Source organism: Balaenoptera musculus, chromosome 3 (genome assembly GCF_009873245.2).
Source record: "Balaenoptera musculus isolate JJ_BM4_2016_0621 chromosome 3, mBalMus1.pri.v3, whole genome shotgun sequence".
In the NCBI taxonomy this organism is placed as follows: Eukaryota; Metazoa; Chordata; class Mammalia; order Artiodactyla; family Balaenopteridae; genus Balaenoptera; species Balaenoptera musculus.
The window spans coordinates 144,005,781-144,025,711 of record NC_045787.1 but is presented as its reverse complement, the minus strand read 5'-3'; the positions used below and the strand labels follow the sequence as shown (position 1 = coordinate 144,025,711).

Here is a 19,931-nt window from a genome sequence, read left to right as displayed (position 1 = left end):
TTCCATATCTTGGCTATTTGTAAATAATGCTGCTATGAACGTTGGGGTGCATGTATCTTTTAGAAATATAGCTTTCATCTTTTCTGGATATATGCCCAGGAAGGGGATTGCTGGATCATATGGTGACTCTATTTTTAGTTTTTTGAGGAATCTCCATACTGTTTTCCATAGTGGCTGCACCAATTTACATTCCCAACAGTGTAGGAGGGTTCCCTTTTCTCCACACCCTCTACAGCATAATCAAATTTGTAGACATATTGGTGATGGCCATTCTGACCAGTGTGAAGTGATACCTCATTGTGGTTTTGATTTGCATTTCTCTAATGATTAGTGATGTTAAGACTTGCTCCATATTTCTACCTCCCTCCTACAGTCTCTCCCCAAGGGTGGCTGTTAGCCCATGTATGCTCTGAGTAAGACAGTTTGAGAGAAGCATTGTAGCATAGTGGTTCATAGTTTGGTTTGCTTCTTTGATCTTCCATTTTCCACCTTTGTCAGAGGATATGTTGTTTACTCTCTTTGTACCAGTTACTTAACTATAAAATAGGAATAATTTGACCTACCTCCAAGGATGGTTGTGAGAATTATAAAAGATAAATATTGAGGGCTTGGAAAAATATCTGACATATAGTAAGTGCTCTACAAATGTTAGCTATTATCATTTATATTTCTTCCTTCTTGACCCTTCTATTTGAGGCATCTATCTTCTGTTTCTGATGCATTGGCCCCCTGGGAGAATTCACTTGGTGTTGCCCAGAACCCTCAGGATGCCAAGGCTGCATTTATTAATTAATCCAAAATATCCATCAAGGCCTGCAGGTGCAATTCTGTTCCAGGCATTGGAGAGCTATCAGTGGTGCACACAATAGAAGGAGCTTGCATTTTAGAGCACAAGACTGACAATAATTGTGAAAACAAAGAAATGAGTGAAACTATTTCCAAGTGCTTATTGCTATGAAGAAAAAGAAAATGGTGATGTGATAGAGAATGAACAGGTGGCTACTTTATTTATTTTTTATTTTTTACTTTTAAAATTTTTTTAAATTTAAAAAATATTTATTTATTTATCTATTTTTGGCTGTGTTGGGTCTTTGTTGCTGCACGCAGGCTTTCTCTAGTTGCGGTGAGGGGGGGGCTACTCTTTGTTGTGGAGCATGGGCTCTAGGCAAGCGGGCTTCAGTAGTTGTGGCACACGGGCTCAGTAGTTGCGGCTTGTGGGCTCTAGAGCGCAGGCTCAGTAGTTGTGGCACATGGGCTTAGTTGCTCTGCGGCACATGGGATCTTCCTGGACCAGGGATCAAACCCATGTCCCCTGAATTGGCAGGCAGATTCTTAACCACTGCGCCACCAGGGAAGTCCCAACAGGTGGCTACTTTAGATTGAGTGCTCAAGAAAGGCCACTCTGAGGAGTATCATTTGACATGAGGTTTGAATGACAAGAAAATATCTTTTCATTTAAAAATCTAGAGGAAGAGTGTTTCAGGCTAGTGAAATAGCAAGTACAAAGGCCCTGAGGCAGGATTGAGCTTGGCTTGTCCAGGCAACACGCAATAGGTCAGAGTGGCTCAGAGATTAAGGGGATAGGAGGAAAGGAGATGAGGTCACTGAGCTAGCCAGGAACCATACCACACAGGCTTGGTAGACCAAGGCAAAGATTTTGGTTATATTTTAAGTCCTAGGTGGAGGGTTTGAAGCACAGGAGTGACAAGACTTTATTTATATTTCAGCTGACTCACTCTTGCTGCAGCATGGAAGGATGGATTGGAGGGGAAGCAGAAAGGCCATCAGCCCCACTGTGAACTACTGTGGAATAGGCAGGGGAGGTAAGGGAGAATGGCTCTTTCCTAAGCTGTTTTTTCTTATTCATTCATTCATTCATTCATCATTCAGTGGCTCTTTCTTGAGTGTCTGTTATGTGTCAGCAATGTGTTAGGCCCTGGGACTACACTGATATGTGATATTGTCATGAACTTTGCTACCATTGAACTTTCAATCAAATGTGCCTCTTGGTTTCCTGGGTCCTCACACAGTGCTGTCTGTACACATGATCTTTAGTGAACATTAATCCTAGAGTGGTTCATCTCAACTACACGCATCTTCATATGGGCTCACCACCGGGGCGAGTAACCACGTAGAATTCTTTCCTCTGTATGCACCCGCAACATCCTACCTCTCTCGGCAAAACACAAGGGATGCAAATGGGGGCATGCAAAACGGATAAGGCTGGAGAAGGAGGCCTCTGAGCTTACGTGCCAGAAGCCTAGAACCTCCTGGAAGCCTGAATGCGTTTGTGAGCATCAGGTTACCCGGACCTCTACCTCCAGGGGAACATGGAGGGAATTACAGATCATAAAGATGACTTTTCTTTCTGGTCTGTTTTCAATAAGGTCGTTTTTTTTTTTTTTTTTTTTTAGAGAATTTTTTTAAGGTAGTGAAACAACATTGCCTAGTATGGAGAGCACTTTTTCAGATGTAATTCACAACCACAGGCTCTCGTGTGAAATTCAGGGTGTAACCACATTTCTCAAATGGTAAAGAAAATGGGCAATCAGCTTTTTTCAAATGAAACCAAGCACCTAATAACTGTCTTTCACTATCTGATAGGCCTGTGAAACAAACTCCCAAGGAAGTCTGCTGGGTGGGCTAAACTCCTCGATATCTTCTTTACAGAATAGAAATGTCAGTTACAATTTTTCATGGAGAGAGGGAGGTTCAAGTTCAAGGAAGCAACGGGGAGTGGAACAATGATTTCGTAGGTTCTAAGTGCCTTTGGAATGAACACAAAGAGGAAAATACTAGGAAAAGGACAGGTGAAAAATCAGTTTAAGCCAGTTCCAGAATTTCTTTCACGGCAATGGAATCCTTTTTTCAGAATATTCTTCAGAGACCCAACATGAAAAAGAGAAAAAATAGGATCTGTTTTGAAAGTGGGAGAGTAAGTAGGGCTCAACCTGTTGCCATCCACCACACACCTCTCCATCCCTGGCAAGTCTTAGAGCCTCAGACCTTCAAGGAACCCAGCTGGAACCTTATTGTTTTAAACCACGATACAGAACAAAGACTGTGTTAATTTAAATTTTATTTAGAGTATATCATATGCTAGGCAAGTTGCTAACAAAACAGTTTACATAACACAGTGTTACCCTTGACCCCATGAAATGAGTATTGTTACACCTGTTGTCAAGATGAGGAAACTGAGGTTCAGGGTGGCTAGATCATATGGCCAAACTTACACAGTTGCTAAGTGGCAAATCTTGGCTTCAAACTCAAAGCTGATACCAAAGATTCTGCTTTTTATTTTTTGGCCACGCAGCGTGGCATGTGGGATCCCAGTTCCCCGAACAGGGATCTAACCCATGTCCTCTGTGATGGGACCGTGGAGTCTTAACCACTGGACTGCCAGGGAGGTCCTCAGAGCTTCTGCTTTTAACCAGTAAATTCTCCTAGCTCTCTCTCTTCGACAGATTTCTTCAGTTCTCATCAGGAGCACAAGCATTTCCAGGAATGTTTACAGAAAGGAGACAGGGAGGAGGAGAAGGAGGAAGAAAGAGTAATGTAGAGGGAGGCAGAGGCAGAGGGAGAGTAGGACTTAGACAAAGAGGAAATTAGTGTAAAATGATAAAACCCAGGGAGCCAGCTGCTAAGCAATGAAACTACATGGAAAATCCAAAGAAAGATAATACCACGAGGAGAGAGAGAAAGAGGAGGTGGGGTTCAGCTGTAAGGTCACTGCTTACTAGTGACCAAAATGCCAAGATTTCAGCCAGGGCTGGACCCCCCTGGTTTCTATTGTGATCTGATTGACTTAGTCATTGAAAGTCGAGTTAATGGTGTCATTGAAAGTCGGGTTAATGGTCACGAACAAACAGATCAGGAGACTGGCCCAGGGCACAGGAGTCCCACCAATGGACCAGCTAATTGGAGCTGGGCAGTCCTTTTGGGCACCCAGCTCATGAGGCCAGACAGTGCCCAGCGCCTTGGTGGTGGCTTTCCATGATGTCAAAGGATCATTTTGCCCTTGTTGACTGAAGTTTTAGCTAGGTTGCTGAGATGACTGGCTGGGTTGGGTTCCGTGGGCTGACAGTGAGCTGACCCAGGGGACAACCCAAAAGACAAGAATCTGACTGGGGGATGCATTGTTCTTCAGAGGAATAAAACAGGGAAAAGAAACCAGTGAGAAACCTCTTAGCTTGTTTGTTGTTACTGGTCTCTGCCATTGGCTGCTTCACTTGTGTGGAATCAGTGGCCAAAAGCAGTAGTATTGACACCATGCAGCACCCAGGTCATGGGTAGCATTGGCGGCATAGCTCCTACTGCTGTTAGGAGTTGGCTGGGTAACTGGGTGACAGTTGTAGTGCAAGTGCCTGCCTTGAGTGATGAGGGGCAGATCACTTCCTGATTCTCTGCCTCCGTTCACCCTTCTGAAGCACCATAATCACATGAGCTCCTTACCTACTTCTTTAGGTAAGGGATGTAGAGTCACAAGGCAAGAGTGTTGGAAAGCATCTTGAGTCTTCTGGGAAGAAAAGGAAAGAAACATTCAATGAGGACATACTGTATCCCAGGCAATTCACATGCCTTCTCTGATCAGATTTTTTTTAAGGATAGGCAGTATTAACTCCATTTTATAAGAGATATTCAGAGGTTTCTAAGATTTGGAGAGATTGTATTGTCTGTCCAATTCTTCCACTCCTTTTTCCATTCCCTTCTGCTTTAAGTGCCTGTATCCTTATAGATGCTTAGCCCTAACCAAAGAGCACCAGGATAGGTACCAAAAGGCTGGAGACTAGCCCTGGCAGGGCCACTCCATGGGCCAAGCAGATAACATGGCTATGGGTGGCAATCAGGAAAAGGATAACAGGGAGAGGAGAGTGATAAATTAAAAGTGCATATAAAAGCATTCAGGTGTGAGGAAAACACACCATTACACCGGTGAACAGGATCAATAAAGCCAGAGTTTTTCAGTTTACAGCATCCTGACTAGATCATCTCTTAGGTCCTTTTGAGTTCCAACGTTTAATTTTTTTTGCCTCCCATCAAAACTAGCATATTCTTTTTCTGTTCTCTTCAGGCTCTGCTTTCTGTTGGTAGAAGTGGGTGGTGGTAATGAGCTAATCAGATAAGCTAATCTCTACTGTGGGCAAATTAGCTAATGGGCAACTCTTCCCATGACTTAATGCCAAAATTGGATTAAAGCACCTCCCTTCTGATCTTGACCTGGGGGACTGACAAATGGTGGGAATTCACACTTCTATACCCAGAATCCCTGCAACTACACCCTGGGAACAGCACCCAGCACAGGGCTGGACAGGAACTGACATGTGACCCAGCTTTCTTTCCCTGCAATTATGGCATCAATAAAATGGCCAGAGGCTAATGATTGGACAAAAAACTCTGGTTTCCGTATTATGTGGTGGCCCCATAGGAGGTGGGAGGTGGCAGGGGTGGGGGAACCATGACAATTTTAAAGTCATTTTTCCCCAGTTTTATTGAGAAATAATTGACATACATCACTGTGTAAGTTTAAGGTGCACAGCATGATAGTTCAATTTACATAGATTGTGAAATGATTACCACAGTAGGTTCAGCTAAGATCTATCTTCTCATACAGATACAATAAAAAGAAAAGAAAGGAAAAAAATTTCTCCTTGTGATGAGAACTCTTAGGATTTACTCTCTCAACAACTTTTTTATGCTGTGTACACTTGAGTGTAGAAAACATTGTAATAAATATAGAATGAGGGATCTGGAAGGAATTTTCCATAATTGTGGAAGCTGAGGCCCCAGAAAAATGAATACATGCACTATCTTGGGTTTGTATAATGTTTTACTGTTTACAAAAGGGCTTTCCTGTTCATCATGATATTTGATCCTCTTACCAACTCCCCATATGGAAACAGAGGTAGGCAGTATTATTTCCACTGTACAGATGAGGAAACTGAGGTTCCCAGAGGTTGACTTTCCCAACAGCCAGTGCACTCATTGTCTTAGGGGTATTGGCATGGCAAGCCTTATACCTCATTGGCACCAACAGTCTTGTGGTTGGATTTCAGGTGTGCTGAGGAGAGGGTGGAGATGTAAGATAATTCCTCAAATTGCAGTACTTGGAGAGGCTGGCTATTTTGCACAAGCTGACAGCCAGCTCTGGTTCAGGTACTCTCCTGACTTCACTTACCAGGTTTAAATTGGCTCCTGGCCCTGGGTTTCCCAGGCATGGAAATGGCACCATCACTGCTTGAAGCAGAGGAGCAAGTGGAGCTCCTGGTACTCAGACAGCATTGCCCTCCCACACCTGAGCAGGTTGGAAGCTGGGTCAGTTCTCCCCAGTGTCTGCGCTTCACATGCTGGAGCCAACTTCTCTTCACGCTTTCCTTCGCCCTTCCCTTAATTCTGTGCGGTGGAATCAGAAATGTCTGTTTCCGGGGCTTCCCTGGTGGCGCAGTGGTTGAGAATCTGCCTGCCAATGCAGGGGACACGGGTTCGAGCCCTGGTCTGGGAAGATCCCACATGCCACGGAGCAACTAGGCCCGTGAGCCACAACTACTGAGCCTGCGCGTCTGGAGCCTGTGCTCCGCAACAAGAGAGGCCGCGATAGTGAGAGGCCCACGCACCGCGATGAAGAGTGGCCCCCGCTCGCCGCAACTAGAGAAAGCCCTCACACAGAAATGAAGACCCAACACGCAAAAATAAATAAATAAATAAATAAATAAAAGAAAGAAATGTCTGTTTCCTAACTTCATCTCTTTTGCCTCCAAGGAGGCTGAGTAAAATGGCAAGAAAGTCAGAGTTGGTCGAGGTCAATACAATGACCCAGGTGCTGTGCTCCTGACATTGGTACAGAGGCAAGTGGTACTTTGAGTTCACTCTTGAGGACCACACAGCTCAGTGGGATGGTTGGTGAGCCACATAGCAAAGTAAGTGAGTTAGGAATTGCATTTGGCTTCAAGTAACAGAGAATCAAAGCAACAGAGTTTAAACAACTCTTTTTTTTTCTTCCACATTCCGTGAAGTTTGGAGCTGGATGGCCCAAGGCTGGTCTGGTTGCTCTGTCAACATGGTGTCACCATGATCCCAGGTTCCTTCTTTTCTTCTGATCCTTTTTTTTTTTTTCCGTAGGATTGCTTCATGGTCAAAAGATGGCTGTTGGAGATCCAGTCTGCGTGTCTCAAACAGGAAGAAGGAGAAAGGACCAAATGCAAATGGTACATAATAGCAGAGTATACCCTCTTTGAATGATTTCCTGGAAGCCCCACACCAAGGTATTGACTTACGTTTCCTCAGCTACCCTATCTGCAGAGGTGTCTGGGAGAGGTTTTGTTTATCTTATTTGTTTTCTTAAATTGGACACATTGTTATCTCTGACAATACAGTCTTTGATATTACGAAAGAGGAGGAGAAGGGGTGTTGGGTAGATCACTAGCAGCCTCAGCTAATCTGGGCAATTTCAGTGCGTGGTGGTGCGTTCCATGCATTCTGCTCAATGTGTGGTTTAGCTAAATAATGAAAACACTCTAGGCCTCAGTTTTCTCACCTTTAAAATGGACATAATAACACCTACCTTGTAGTGACTAAATTTTATAGGACTTATGAAAGTTCAATAAGAAGGTGTACGTCAGTGTCCTAGAGCTATGGAGGTATACTGTAAGTGCCCAATAAGTGTTAGTTGTGATGGTGAACACAGCAGATGGTGATGATCCACATCCTGAACGCAGTCTACCTGGGTTGTATCCCACCTGCAGCACTTTCTGCTCAGCCGTGGGTGCATTACTATGATTCAGTTTCTTCAATGGTAAAATAGTAGGATGAGAGAATCTGCCTCTTTAAAATGCTCTCATATTGCGATGATCCGTGTAACGAGCTTAACAGAGTGTGTGGTGTATTACAGGTACTCAAAGAATGCTGCTCATTAAGATTGGAAACACGGAGGAGGGGAGTGTGAGGCTCAGCGAGGTGCAGTCGGAGGAGGCTTCCCGGGCGAGCGGTATCTGGGTTGTATTCAGGCCAAGGGGGGAGCCGTTAAAGAAGGTGGGGAGGGTGTCACAAGCAGAGGGAGCGGCACGCAGGTGTGAAAGCTCGTGGTGTGTGCTCAGAGCTCATGGTGAGAAACGTCTGGTGAGTCTGGGCCCCAAGGTCAAGGTAGTGAAGCAGGACAGGCTGAGGTGGAGAGGAAGGCAGTGTTTGGGACTTGGACAGCTTGTGTGCCATGATGAGGAGCCCACAGCCCTGCTGCCCCATCTCCTGGGGGTGGTTTCTGAGGGTGGATGCGATCACATTCACAGACAGGGAATTAGCTGATCTGAACAATGCTTGGATTATTGGCATCTGTCAGCTGCTACCTGTTAACCAAAGGCCCAAGGCTCAAACTCTGCCAGGCTCCTCTGGGAACAGGCCATGAATCAAATAATGACGGCCACTTTGGCAGAAAGGGAATGCTAATAGCTGGAGGCTGATCTTATGACTGGAAGAAAGGAAGGCTGTTGTAGGTTTTCATAGGGATAGAAAAACAAGTTCACGCTAGGTTTCTACAGGGCTTTATTCCCCATTAGCAGATAAGAACAGATTTGTTTATCAGATTCCCCTAGAAATTAAGGTGTTAAGGCAGCTGAAGAGGTAAATTCTGAGGTGAGAGGAGGAGGAGGTGCTGGGGAGACAGGGGTACATTATAGTTAAGGGACGATAGGGACAGCGAAGGGCCAGCTGGGGCCTCAGCAGGGATGTTGAGTAGAAAGAGCTCTTGACACAAGTTCAAAGTCTTGGGGCCACCTCTGACCCCAAGTTCCCAGAAACAACATACAGTGTTCTGTAAAACATGGATGATAACACTTGCTCGACTGGCCTGACCAGGCTGTTTGATCAAATGAGAAAATATACGTCTGCAAAGACACTTTGTGAGGGGCACCTTGAATAAAATCCAACCTCCGCCTCAATCTCCCAGGCCTTCTGACAGATTATAGGACACACCAGCCTCTTTCCCACCTTTGTCCACATGTTCCTTTTTCTGCCTAGAACATTCTTCTGCCAGTTCTTTCTACAGTTCATCTCAGTTTATATGCCACTTCCTCAGAAAGGCCTTCCCTGCCCTATTGAAAGCACGCACTCCCCTCTGACCCTCTCCTGCCCAAGATAGCTTGTGGTTAAGGACTCAGGCTCTGAAGCAAGTCTCTGGGGTTCAAGTTCAGCTCTGACACATACCAGCTGTGTGACCTTGGGCAGTCACCCAAACTCCTTGTGCTTCTGTTTCCACATGTATAAGATGAAGATCATAATAATATTTATCTCACAAAGTGGTAGAGACAAAGATGACTTCAATAGGTGTCAGCTATTATTACTGTTCATCAGAGTGCTCTATTTCCTTTCTAGAACTAACCATGTCTGTAATTAATTTGTCTGTATATGTTTATTATCCAACACTCACCCTTTTCCATAATGGGCTCCCCATGAGGGCAGCGATCGTGTCTTGCTGATCCATTCTTATATACCATGTGTATAGCACAGTATAGCCTGGAACCTAGAAGATGCTCAAGAAATAGTTGTTGGATGAGGAATGTACTGAATGAGCATTTCCCAGAACCAAGCCCTCGGTGACCCAGGCAGTCCCGGGACCAGCCAAGGAAGTGGTCAGATGGCCCTGCTTTGCATTTCATTCTCCCCTTGGTAGGGCTTTCACTTATGTAATGGAACAGCAGTGAAATCCCACGATACCTAAGTGCTTCCCCTCCAGCCAGCCCAGTATACGACCACAAAAAGGGGGAAGAAAAAGTAAGAGAAAGAGAAGAGCTCCAAACCGCATGCTTCTTGGGACAGAAAAATGAGCTCTGTTTTCTCCCAGAGTCATGTGAGGGCACAGTGGCAGATGGGGGGCATGTTTTACTGAGCTTCAGAGCAACCAAGCAGTGAAGAATCAAGGGCCCCAGCCTGAGTGTCAGCAGTTGAGGCTTTTTCCACCTCTGCACCTAACTTGCTGTGCAACCTTCATCAAGTGACTTTCCCTCTCTGGGTCTCCTAAGTGTCCTCATCTGCAAATTGAGGAGATTGGAATAAATGATTAAGGTAGAGCCGTCATGCAGTCCTGGTTTTGCCTATAGATCTGGTATAATAATTAACAATAACCTCTTTCATTCTCTAAGTGACCTGTACTAGGTGATAAATTATAAAATCAGTTTGATTCAAATCACTCTGTTTCCATTTTTTGGATATGATAAACAATACTGCAGTGAAGTTCCTCATACATTCCTTTATTCAACAAATATTTGATAAGCACCTGTTATGTACAAGGTATGGTTCTATGCTCTGGGGATACTGGAGGAATAAGACAGATAAGATAACTGTGTGGAAAATACATTCTTGTGAGGGAGATAGATAATAAACGAGAAAACAACAACAACAAAATAAATTTTAGCTAGTTATGAAGAAAATAAAGGAGAACAATGTGCTAGATAGTGATAGGAGGTGCTACTTTATAAAGTGTGGCGGGGTAAGGTCTCTTTGAAGAGGTCACGTTTGAGCTGAGACCTGAATGATAAGAAGGAGCCAGTTATGCAAAGTCCCAGGGAGAATGTACAGCAAATGCAAAGACCCTGAGGTAGGAACAGCTCTTTGTGTTTGAAGAGTAGAAACAGAGACAGTATGACTAAAGTACAGCAAGTGGTTGGAAATGAGGTTAGACATATAGGCAGGGGCCAGATCATATAGGGTCAAGGAGTTTGAGTTTTATTCTTAGTGCAGAATATCTGGTTGTATTTTAATCACTGGAAAATCATAGAATAAAACTAGCTCTATGTAGAATGGACTGTGAGCAAAAAACTTCATGTATCTGGTTAGCTACAGCACAGAAAGCCGTAACTTCACCCTAGGCTGTGTGGCACCCCGGGAGAGAATGAACAGCAGAGTCAGAGAGATCTGTGTTCAAATTCCAGCTCCATTGGTATATATCCAAAAGAAGTGAAAGTGGGGTCTCGAAGAGATATTTGTATGTCCATGTTCATAGCAACATTATTCACAATAGCCACGAGATGGAAACAACCCAAGTGTCCATTCATGAATGAGTGGATAAACAAAACGTAGTATATAAATACAATGGAATATTATTCAGACTTGAAAAAGGAAGGAAATTCTGACACATGTTACAATATGGATGACCCTTGTGGGTATTATGCTAAGTGCAATAAGCCAGATACAAAAAAACAAATACTTTAAAGTTCCACTTACATGAGGTACCTAAAATAGTCAGATTCAGAGAGACGGAAAGTAGAACGGTGGTTGCCAAGGGCTAGGAAGAGGTGGGAATGGGCAGTTGTTTAATGGGCATGGAGTTTCAGTTTTGCAAGATGAAAAGAATTCTGGAGATTGGCTGCACAGTAATGTGCATGTACTTGATACTACTGAACTGTATACTTAAAAATGGTAAAAGATAGTAAATTTTATGTTATTTGTGTTTTACTATAATTAAAAAAAAGGTTTTTTTAAAAAAAAAAAAGGTTTTAAGTTCCAGCTCCATCACATACGGGCAGTGTGATTTGGCTGTTAATCTCTCTGAGCCTCAGTTTTTGCATATGTAAAAGGGTGACAGTAATACCTCCTAGCTCTTGTGCAGACAGGCTCAGATGCTGTCTATTCCAATATTCCACTGCACAATTTGGAATCTCAGGCTTCCCAGCCTTCCCAGGCAGCTAAAAGACCCTTTCAGTGAATCTTGATTGAGTTGCCCTTGTACCCAATACACAGTAGATGCTCAATGAACATTTGTTGATTGACTTGCTGACTGGATCCGCTTGTGTAGTAGGCATGATCTAGAAGGAGCCATATGTGTAGGGAACTATGTACCTGGTACCTAGTTGGCATTCCATAAATATTTATGGAACAGGTGAATGAACAAAGTGGATGACACATCTGGCCACGAATTGTAAAACAATCTGCCTGTTCCAAAATATATGAGAGATTTTTTTTTTCTTATCTGGTACCATAATAGTTGCTTCAGAAAGCAAACTAACTGAAAGCCCTGCTGACTGAGTCTCATATTAACATCTGTATTAGTTTTCTATTGCTAGAAAATAACTTCCACAAATATAGCGGTTTAAACAACACCAATTTATTACCTTACAGTTCTGTAGGTCAGACTTTTGACATGGGTCTCAGCAGGGTAAAATCAAGGTGTCAGCAGAGCTGTGTTCATTACTGGAGGTTCTAGGGGAAGGATCTGTTTCCTTGCACGTTTGGATTGTTTGCAAAATTCAGTTTCTTGTGGTTGTAGGATTGAGATGCTGTTTCCTTGCTGGCTGTCATTGAGGACTATTCCCAGCTTCTAGAGCCACTCACATTCCTTGACTTGTGTCCACTTCCTCCATCTTGAAAGTCAGCAACTCTTCTTCTTCCCTCTCATCTTTCTGACCCAGCACAGAAAGGTTCTCCATCTTTAAGGAGCCAAGTAATTAGATTAGGTTCACCTGGATAATCCAGGATACTCCTCCCATTTCAAGGTCCTTAACCTTAATCCCACTCATGAAATCCCCTGGAAAAATTGAAAGATTCTGGGGTTAGGTCATGAATATCTTTGGAGGGTTATTACTCTGTCTACCACTGCATCCAGTATCACTTTGGAAGGATTGGCTTCTCAGAGCAGGTAATTTTCTCTCAGCAAAGAGCTATGGGAAATGAGGCCAGTGGAAGGGAATTTTGGATAAAGGGAAGAGAGATGAGGCATTGACCATAAATGTGTTAGCAGGCCTGCGAGGGATGCTACAGAAAGAGGTTCTTGGCTTCATGGAATCCAGGTTGCTCAAAGAAGAAAGAAATACTTAACAAATGCCAGAAAGTTAAACTTTGTGTGTCTTATAGTTTCCTTTCTGATTCTGATCTGTTCTGCCAAGGAGGAAGTAATCTTCACCTGCCATGAATAACTGTTAGTACCTTGCCCCATGATTTTAATTTGTTGATTGATGGGTTGTTATTGGTTCATTGCTACCAATAATTGAAGGATGTTTTCTTTGCTGGCTTGGTGAAGCTTCCAGATGTTATCAGAACAGGCATGACTTTGGCTCACCCAGCTCATGGCATTGGCTCTGAATGCTGTCATGGCTCCTATAGTGGGTTCAGCCACTAATCAAGGACCTGGTGGTGTGTGACACAGACCTTTACATCATTTCTGGATCTTCCTCTCCACAGAGTCCAGTAAGTTATTTTGCTAAGATGCTGTCTGTTTCGAGTCTTTTTCTTTTTCTTTCTTTCTGTCTCTTTGCCATCCTCCTTTCTCCCTCCTTCCTCTATTCTTTTCTTTCTAGTTTTCTGTTGTTTTAGGATCAAAATAATGGAAAAGAACAGAAACCAATTCAACTCAGGAAATAATCCAAAGGTGTAAGAAGGACTGTGCAGGGACTTCCCTTTGCAGTGGTTAAGAATCCGCCTGCCAATGCAAATGACACAGGTTCGAGCCCTGGCCCAGGAAGATCCCACATGCTGCGGAGCAACTAAGCCCGTACGCCACAACTACTGAGCCTGAGCTCTAGAGCCTGGAAGCCACAACTACTGAAGCCTGCGTGCCTAGAGCCCGTGCTCCGCAGCAACAGAAGCCACGACAATGAGAAGCCCGCGCACCGCAACGAAGAGTAGCCCCTGCTCACCGCAGCTAGAGAAAGCCTGCACACAGCAACAAAGACCCAACACAGCCAAAAATAAATAAATAAACAAATAAATTTATTAAAAAAAAAAGGAGTGGGCTTCCCTGGTGGCGCAGTGGTTGAGCGTCTGCCTGCCAATGCAGGGGACACGGGTTCGAGCCCTGGTCTGGGAAGATCCCACATGCCACGGAGCAACTAAGCCCGTGAGCCACAATTGCTGAGCCCGCACGTCTGGAGCTTGTGCTCCGCAACAAGAGAGGCCACGACAGTGAGAGGCCCGCGCACCGCGATGAAGAGTGGCCCCCACTTGCCGTAACTAGAGAAAGCCCTCGCACAGAAACGAAGACACAACACAGCCAAAAATAAATAAATGGATCATCACATTAAAAAAAAAAAACCATAAAAAAAAAAGTGTGCAAAGTTGTTGTGTGGTGGTTTGATATGATATCAAATCCACTTGCTTATGACAAAAATGAAATTGTTTTTAAGAGGGAAGTTGTTTTGATATAAGAATGAAGTTGTCTTTATAAGTAAAGTTGTTTTGATATGAAGAAGCTGCATCAGGATGACATCTCTCGACATCTGTGGCTGCCGATAAGCCCTCAGTAGCTCAGCTGCCCAGGGGCGCCACTGGGGGCTTAGCAATAATATGAAGAAGGATCTATGGCCAGGGGACCTTTAGACTATAAATACCCAGAGTTTGTGAGGACAATCTGAGAATTTAGGTCTGGGCAGGGTGACCCTTTGCTGACCTAAGCAGCTCTCTGAAGACCTTGGGGCATTAGTTACTGTGTGGGTAACGGGGTAAGGGCAGTGGGGAAAGCGGTGCAGCGCCTCTCTCAGGAGATCATCTTGCTTGTCAACACCGGCGTCTTGGTTCCCTAGCAACGTGCTCCAGCAACAGGGAACTTGCGTTTTGCTGGTAGCTGGATGTCAGGCTCTCAGTTGGTTAAGCTGACTCTCCCAGGAACCAACTCATGTAGAAAGGCACACCTCAATTAAATTGGGACTTCATTCCTTTCATCTCCTCTTGCCTGGAACAATAGTGTAATTAATCTATTATTGATTTGGAGTATGTTATTTCTTTATTGGCTTATTAAGAGACATTATCCTGTATGCTATTAGCTTGTGAAATTATTATAATTCCTGCAGTGAACCTGTATTAAATATTGACAAGACAGTCTCAGACTCTGAGCATAATTTCCCCCCCAAAAAACAAAGTTTACTGCTGTAATCTTCCCTGTTCTGATAAAAGGAGTTTACAGCAAAGGAATATATTTCCTGGTTCTCTCTGGGGGAATGAGGCAATAAGAGGCTGAAATACCACTGCCTTGGGGAGTGGGTGGCAGTTTGCTGCCTGTTGATGTAATGCAAACTAAGGCCAGAGGGAGGAAATGGCCACTTCTGAGGCCACAGGTGGTTATAGATTTCAGGTAAAGTGCGGTTGTCATTCTCCCACATGTCGTCCTGGAGAGGTATGGTGGGGAGATTCTTGCTCACAGTTTGTTCCCAGAGAAGGTATGTGTTGGGCTTGGACCTTCTAGATGCTGCACAGTGGGAAGCCAGAGTCTCATCGAGTGTTAACAGAGGTCACAGCTCTTGGGAACAGAGGTTGTGACACAGAGGAAACTCCCCCCTCCTTCCCTGACCACACCCTGGCTTCTCTCACCCAGTCACACAAATCATTCCAACAGAGGCAGCTCTGGGCAGGACATTTGGAAAAGGCATTAGAGGGGTTGAAACCATTGCTGTGGTGTCTTCAAGCATACTCCTTGGGAAACCCAAAGGAAAAAGAGATAGTGGAGCCAAGAAAAGCTACTAGAACTTTCTTCGGCTTGAGGTATTTTATATATTTGAATCATAATAACCAAATTAATATTAAGAATTATAATATGACTGTTGAGGCACAGTTATGTGCTAATCATGGTTTTACATGGATTATCTTTAGTCATTACACTAACTCTGCAAGGTAGGCATTATCTATATCCTACAGATATCGAAGTTGGGAAAGAGAGAGATTAGGAGAAATGTCAAAGACCACAGAGCATGTGTGGTGGGGCTGAGATTCAAGTTCAGGTTCATTGATTTTAAAGTTTATTTTCCCCTTCCTTCCTTCCTTCCTTCCTCCCTCCCTCCCTCCCTCCCTTCCTTCCTTCCCTCTCTCCCTCTTCCCTCCCTCCCTCTCTCCCTCCCTTCCTTTCTTCCTCTTCTATTTTCTTCTTGCCATGCTTGCTTCATATCTTCTTTTAAAAGAAAAAAAATGTCACACACTTAGTGGAGTTCCCTTTGTGTCCCTCCCCTGTCTCATCCCCCTGCCTTCCTATCTAGAGGCAACCTCTCAACTGACCTTAGTGAATGTCACTTCAGTCCTTCATTATGTATGTCCATGGCCATAAATGTTATATAGTATGGTGTGTTTTAAAATTTTACGTATATGAAAAAGGGCTAAAAGTATTTATTTACACAGAAAGAAATACAAATGGCTATTAACTATAAGAAGAGATTCACTGTCTCATTCATCAAAAGAGCAATACAAATTAAATCACATTGAGATATTTTTTAAACCTGTCAAGTTGGTCAGTACAGGCACTCAAGATTTGGTAAAACTGCATAGAAGAGGTTGTGGGGAAAGGGGCACTCAGACTGATCGTGCGTGAGTGAATTGGTATAATCTCTATAAATGGTAATTTGACAATCTCTATCATTAAAGCAAATGCAGAAAATTACAAAGGAAATTCCATTTCTGGGAATTTGTCTTTAGATACATTTGTGCTTGTTTGAAAGCACATGTGTTTAAGGTTATTCATTGAAGTATTGCTTGTAATAAAAAAGACTAGAAAAAATCCACATATCGATCAATAGGGGACTGGTTGAATAAATTATGGGGCATCCCCTTAATGGAATCCTTTGCAGTTCTAAAAAAGAATGAAGACACTCTCTATGCTAATATGGAAATTTCTCTAATACATATTAAGTGAAAACAAAAAAAGTGCAGAAGAATGTGTATAGTATGCTACCTTTTGTGCAGCAAAGGGGAAAATGAGCCTGCTTATCCACTGGTTTTTGTATGTGCATAAAGAAAGTCTGAAAGTTTACATACAAAAAACTAAAAACAATTTTGCATGTGGGAGGAAAGAGGGGTGAGAGGAGGGAAGGAAGATATTTAAATGAATTCCTTAAAGATTTTTTTGAACAGTGTGGATGGACTATGTTACCTATTCCAAAAATTAAATTAAAAAGTTAGAGTGGTGTCATACAGTACATGTCATTCTGCCACTAACCTTTTCCAGTTTGCTTTATGTTTTCAAGGCCTATCCATGTGGTCATGACCTTAATCTTTCCATTAATTATGCTGCCTTGAACTGTAGGATCTTACAACTGAAAACACTCCTTGGGATTACCCAGCTCTCAACTTTCACATTACAAGAAAGAAAACTGAAGGTGCAAAAATGGCAGGTAGTTGGCCCAGCAGATTTGGGGCAGAATTGGGGTTGACCTCAGATCTTCCCACCCTGACTGGGAGTCTGGCTGCCTATCTACCCCCTCGCCCAGTGCCAAAAACACCTCCCGATTCTAAAAGGTTAGTAACTTTATGTGTTATCCTTTCCTAGGGACATCTGCCTTTAAAAAACAAAGCAAAGATAAGCAACAACATTCAACAACAAACTGAGTGGTCACCATTTTATGCAATAGGGATTATTCTGCCCTCAGAAGTCAGAGATGCTTTGGGGTGAGGGGAATGGTTGGCAGAAACGCTAACAGTGGTGGTGTTGGCAGCCAGGGCTGGAGTAAACTTTCTAGTATCTCCTCTCCCTTCTCCTCCAAAATAAGTAAATAGGAAAAGAAAAGGCAAATATAAACAAAAAGCAACTAGGTCATCATAAGATAGGTTCTGCCTTCAGCTCAGGAAGGAACTAATTAGTGGTTTGAATTGGTGATGGTATTGTTGCAAATATTGTTAAGGTAACAGAATGTTATTAGATTTTTTGTTGCCATAGAGACAGTCAAAGCACTAACAAGCCCCTTGCCCTGCCCCCCATAGCGAAGGAGACCTCTGCTGGTCAAGTCCTCTGGTCCATTCCTCTGCCATTAGGCAGGACCCCATTAACCATCCTGACAGGTGAGGACCTTTTAGGATTTATCTAGATAAATGACTTCAGACCTTCTGGAGTTGTTATAGTCAAGCATTGTGTCAGAAGTGGTTAGGATACAAAACCATATAAGATACGTACTTTCACCTCAAATTAAATGGCATGGATGGGTACCTCCCAAAATTTTATATCAAAATATTTGTAACAGTGGAGGAGCAGCAACAATGTGAAGCAGCCCTTCCCAAGCTTGGAATTTTGGTCACATTTGGGATTTTCACATACTATTTCATGCAAATGCTGGAATCCACTTCTTAATATAAATATGTTGCTTTAATGTCCACATTTACATTCTATTAACCATTTTTTCTCCCCAGTCTTCTAGTAAAATCGATGCTCCAAGAAGATACCCTGTGTTGACCAGTGACTTTGGATATCTTATGTGTGGATCCCAGCCTGGAGCTTTGTGTACTCAAGTTTGAGAAGCATGGATTAGCCAGGAGTTGGCAAACATTTTTTTTTTGTAAAGAGCCAGACAATAAACATTTAGGCTTTGTGAGCCATACTGTTTCTGTTACAAATACTCAACCCTGTCTTGTAGTGTATCAAGAGCAGCCATAGACAATATACAAATGAATTGGATGGCTGTGTTCCAATAAAACTTTATTTACAAAACAAACAGATTTGGCCCATGGCCTGGATTTGGCCTGCAGGCTGTAGTTTACCAACTCCTGGGTTCGACAATAAATGCCCAAGAGATTATAAAAGGAAAATATTTTCAGCTGGGACAAATAAGAAAGAAGAGTGGGAGTAGAAATTCCATTGATCATTGAAGGCTACACAGTATTTCAAAGAGCAGAGAGGACATGGCAGCATTATTAATAGGGGGCCAGTATAGACAAAAGCGAGTATTTTTAGGTTTACATATAGGTAGGGGACAGGGAGGACAGTAAGTAAATCAGTTTGGCTTGAGGAAGGAACTCATGTCCAAGAGAAGCATTCTAAAATATCAGGGCTGGAAGGGACTTTGCTGACTATTTGCTTCTCATTGTATTTCCCATTGATGGGGAAATCGAGGTCAAAAGAGACCCCAGATCTGGAAAGAAGCTGAAGAGTGGTGTGCCTTGAATACTAATGTAAGGGATCTCTGTTGTGCCATGTACCAGCTAGTGATGTTTCAGCATTTCATCATTTGAATGTTTATTCATTAATCAACTTCCTACATATCCTGTGACCAGATGTCCCAAGAGAATTTCCTTTGGGATGGAGTTAATTCTCATCCATTGTATACCATTGTGAACTAGCCCCATAGAGATAGTGACAAGACACACCTGGAGCAATCAACTGGACAATTGCCAAGGATCCAGAAACTTTAGCTTCTCCTCCTGCTGTCAACTTGCTCTGTAACGTGGACCAAATCCTGAGCTCTCCTCTGGTTTTCCCCTTGGTTAAACAAGAAGCACTCATCCTTGTCCTTCCATCAGAACCGGTGACCTGTTATTCTGTCACTTCTCTGCCCTTTTCTCCCACCACCAACATCAAAGTCATAAATGACCAGAGGACCCTGGAGTGGGAGGTGCCACAACTTTGCGTGACCCCGATATTCATTCACTGATTTGTTTTCCCACTAATTATTGACCACTTCCCATGCACTGGATGCTGAGGATAAACAATGAACGAGGTAAGCAGGCTTCTGCCCTCACAGAGCTCACATTCTAGTGGTATGAGATGGTGGGGAACATAATGTACAAGTCAACAAATAAAAGAATTTCAACTGGAGATAAGTGCTGTGAACAAAATTGAACAAGGTATTGTGATAATGACTAGAGGGGCTCTTTTGGCTGGTCTAGCAAGGGAAGACCTCTTTGAGGAGAGACCTGAAGGATGAGAAGAGCCACCGACGGAGCCTTCTGGCTAAGGGAAGAGCAAGGGGCAAAGGCCATGAGTGTGCACTGTTCGAGGTACAGAGGGAAGGCGTGTGTGTCTGCAGGGTGGTGGGTGAGGGGAAGATGGATGGTAGACAAAGATGAAGAGGTTGACAACATGAAACTGATGAGTTTTCATCTGGGCAATCCAGTGACTCAATCTGGTTTATATTTTTAAAAGAGCATCCAGGCTGTTACCTGGAGAATGACTTGGAGGGATTAAGAGTAGAAGTAAGATAATCAACAAGGCTTGTCCAGGTGGGAAATAATGGTGGTCTAGATCAGACAGTAGCCATGGAGACTGA

At 43.3% G+C, this 19,931-nt stretch overlaps 1 protein-coding gene across 4 annotated transcripts in view; it reads left to right on the top strand.

Annotated features, from left to right (window-relative positions):
- Positions 1-19,608, top strand: part of LOC118893548 — a 48,683-nt gene extending 29,075 nt beyond the window's left edge. For 2 of the 4 annotated variants that reach the window (XM_036849224.1, XM_036849225.1), the window contains exons 3-4: positions 7,117-7,202; positions 7,886-10,410. In XM_036849224.1, coding sequence (XP_036705119.1) covers positions 7,117-7,202; positions 7,886-8,295 — 496 coding nt within the window. In that variant the 3' untranslated portion in view covers positions 8,296-10,410. Of the gene's footprint in view, positions 1-1,727; positions 1,824-7,116; positions 7,260-7,885; positions 10,411-13,000; positions 13,168-13,293; positions 13,466-16,981; positions 17,194-18,078 lie in introns of those variants that run through there. The other 2 variants (XR_005019485.1, XM_036849226.1) reach the window with 2 other exon arrangements.
- Positions 19,609-19,931: the final 323 nt, after the last annotated feature.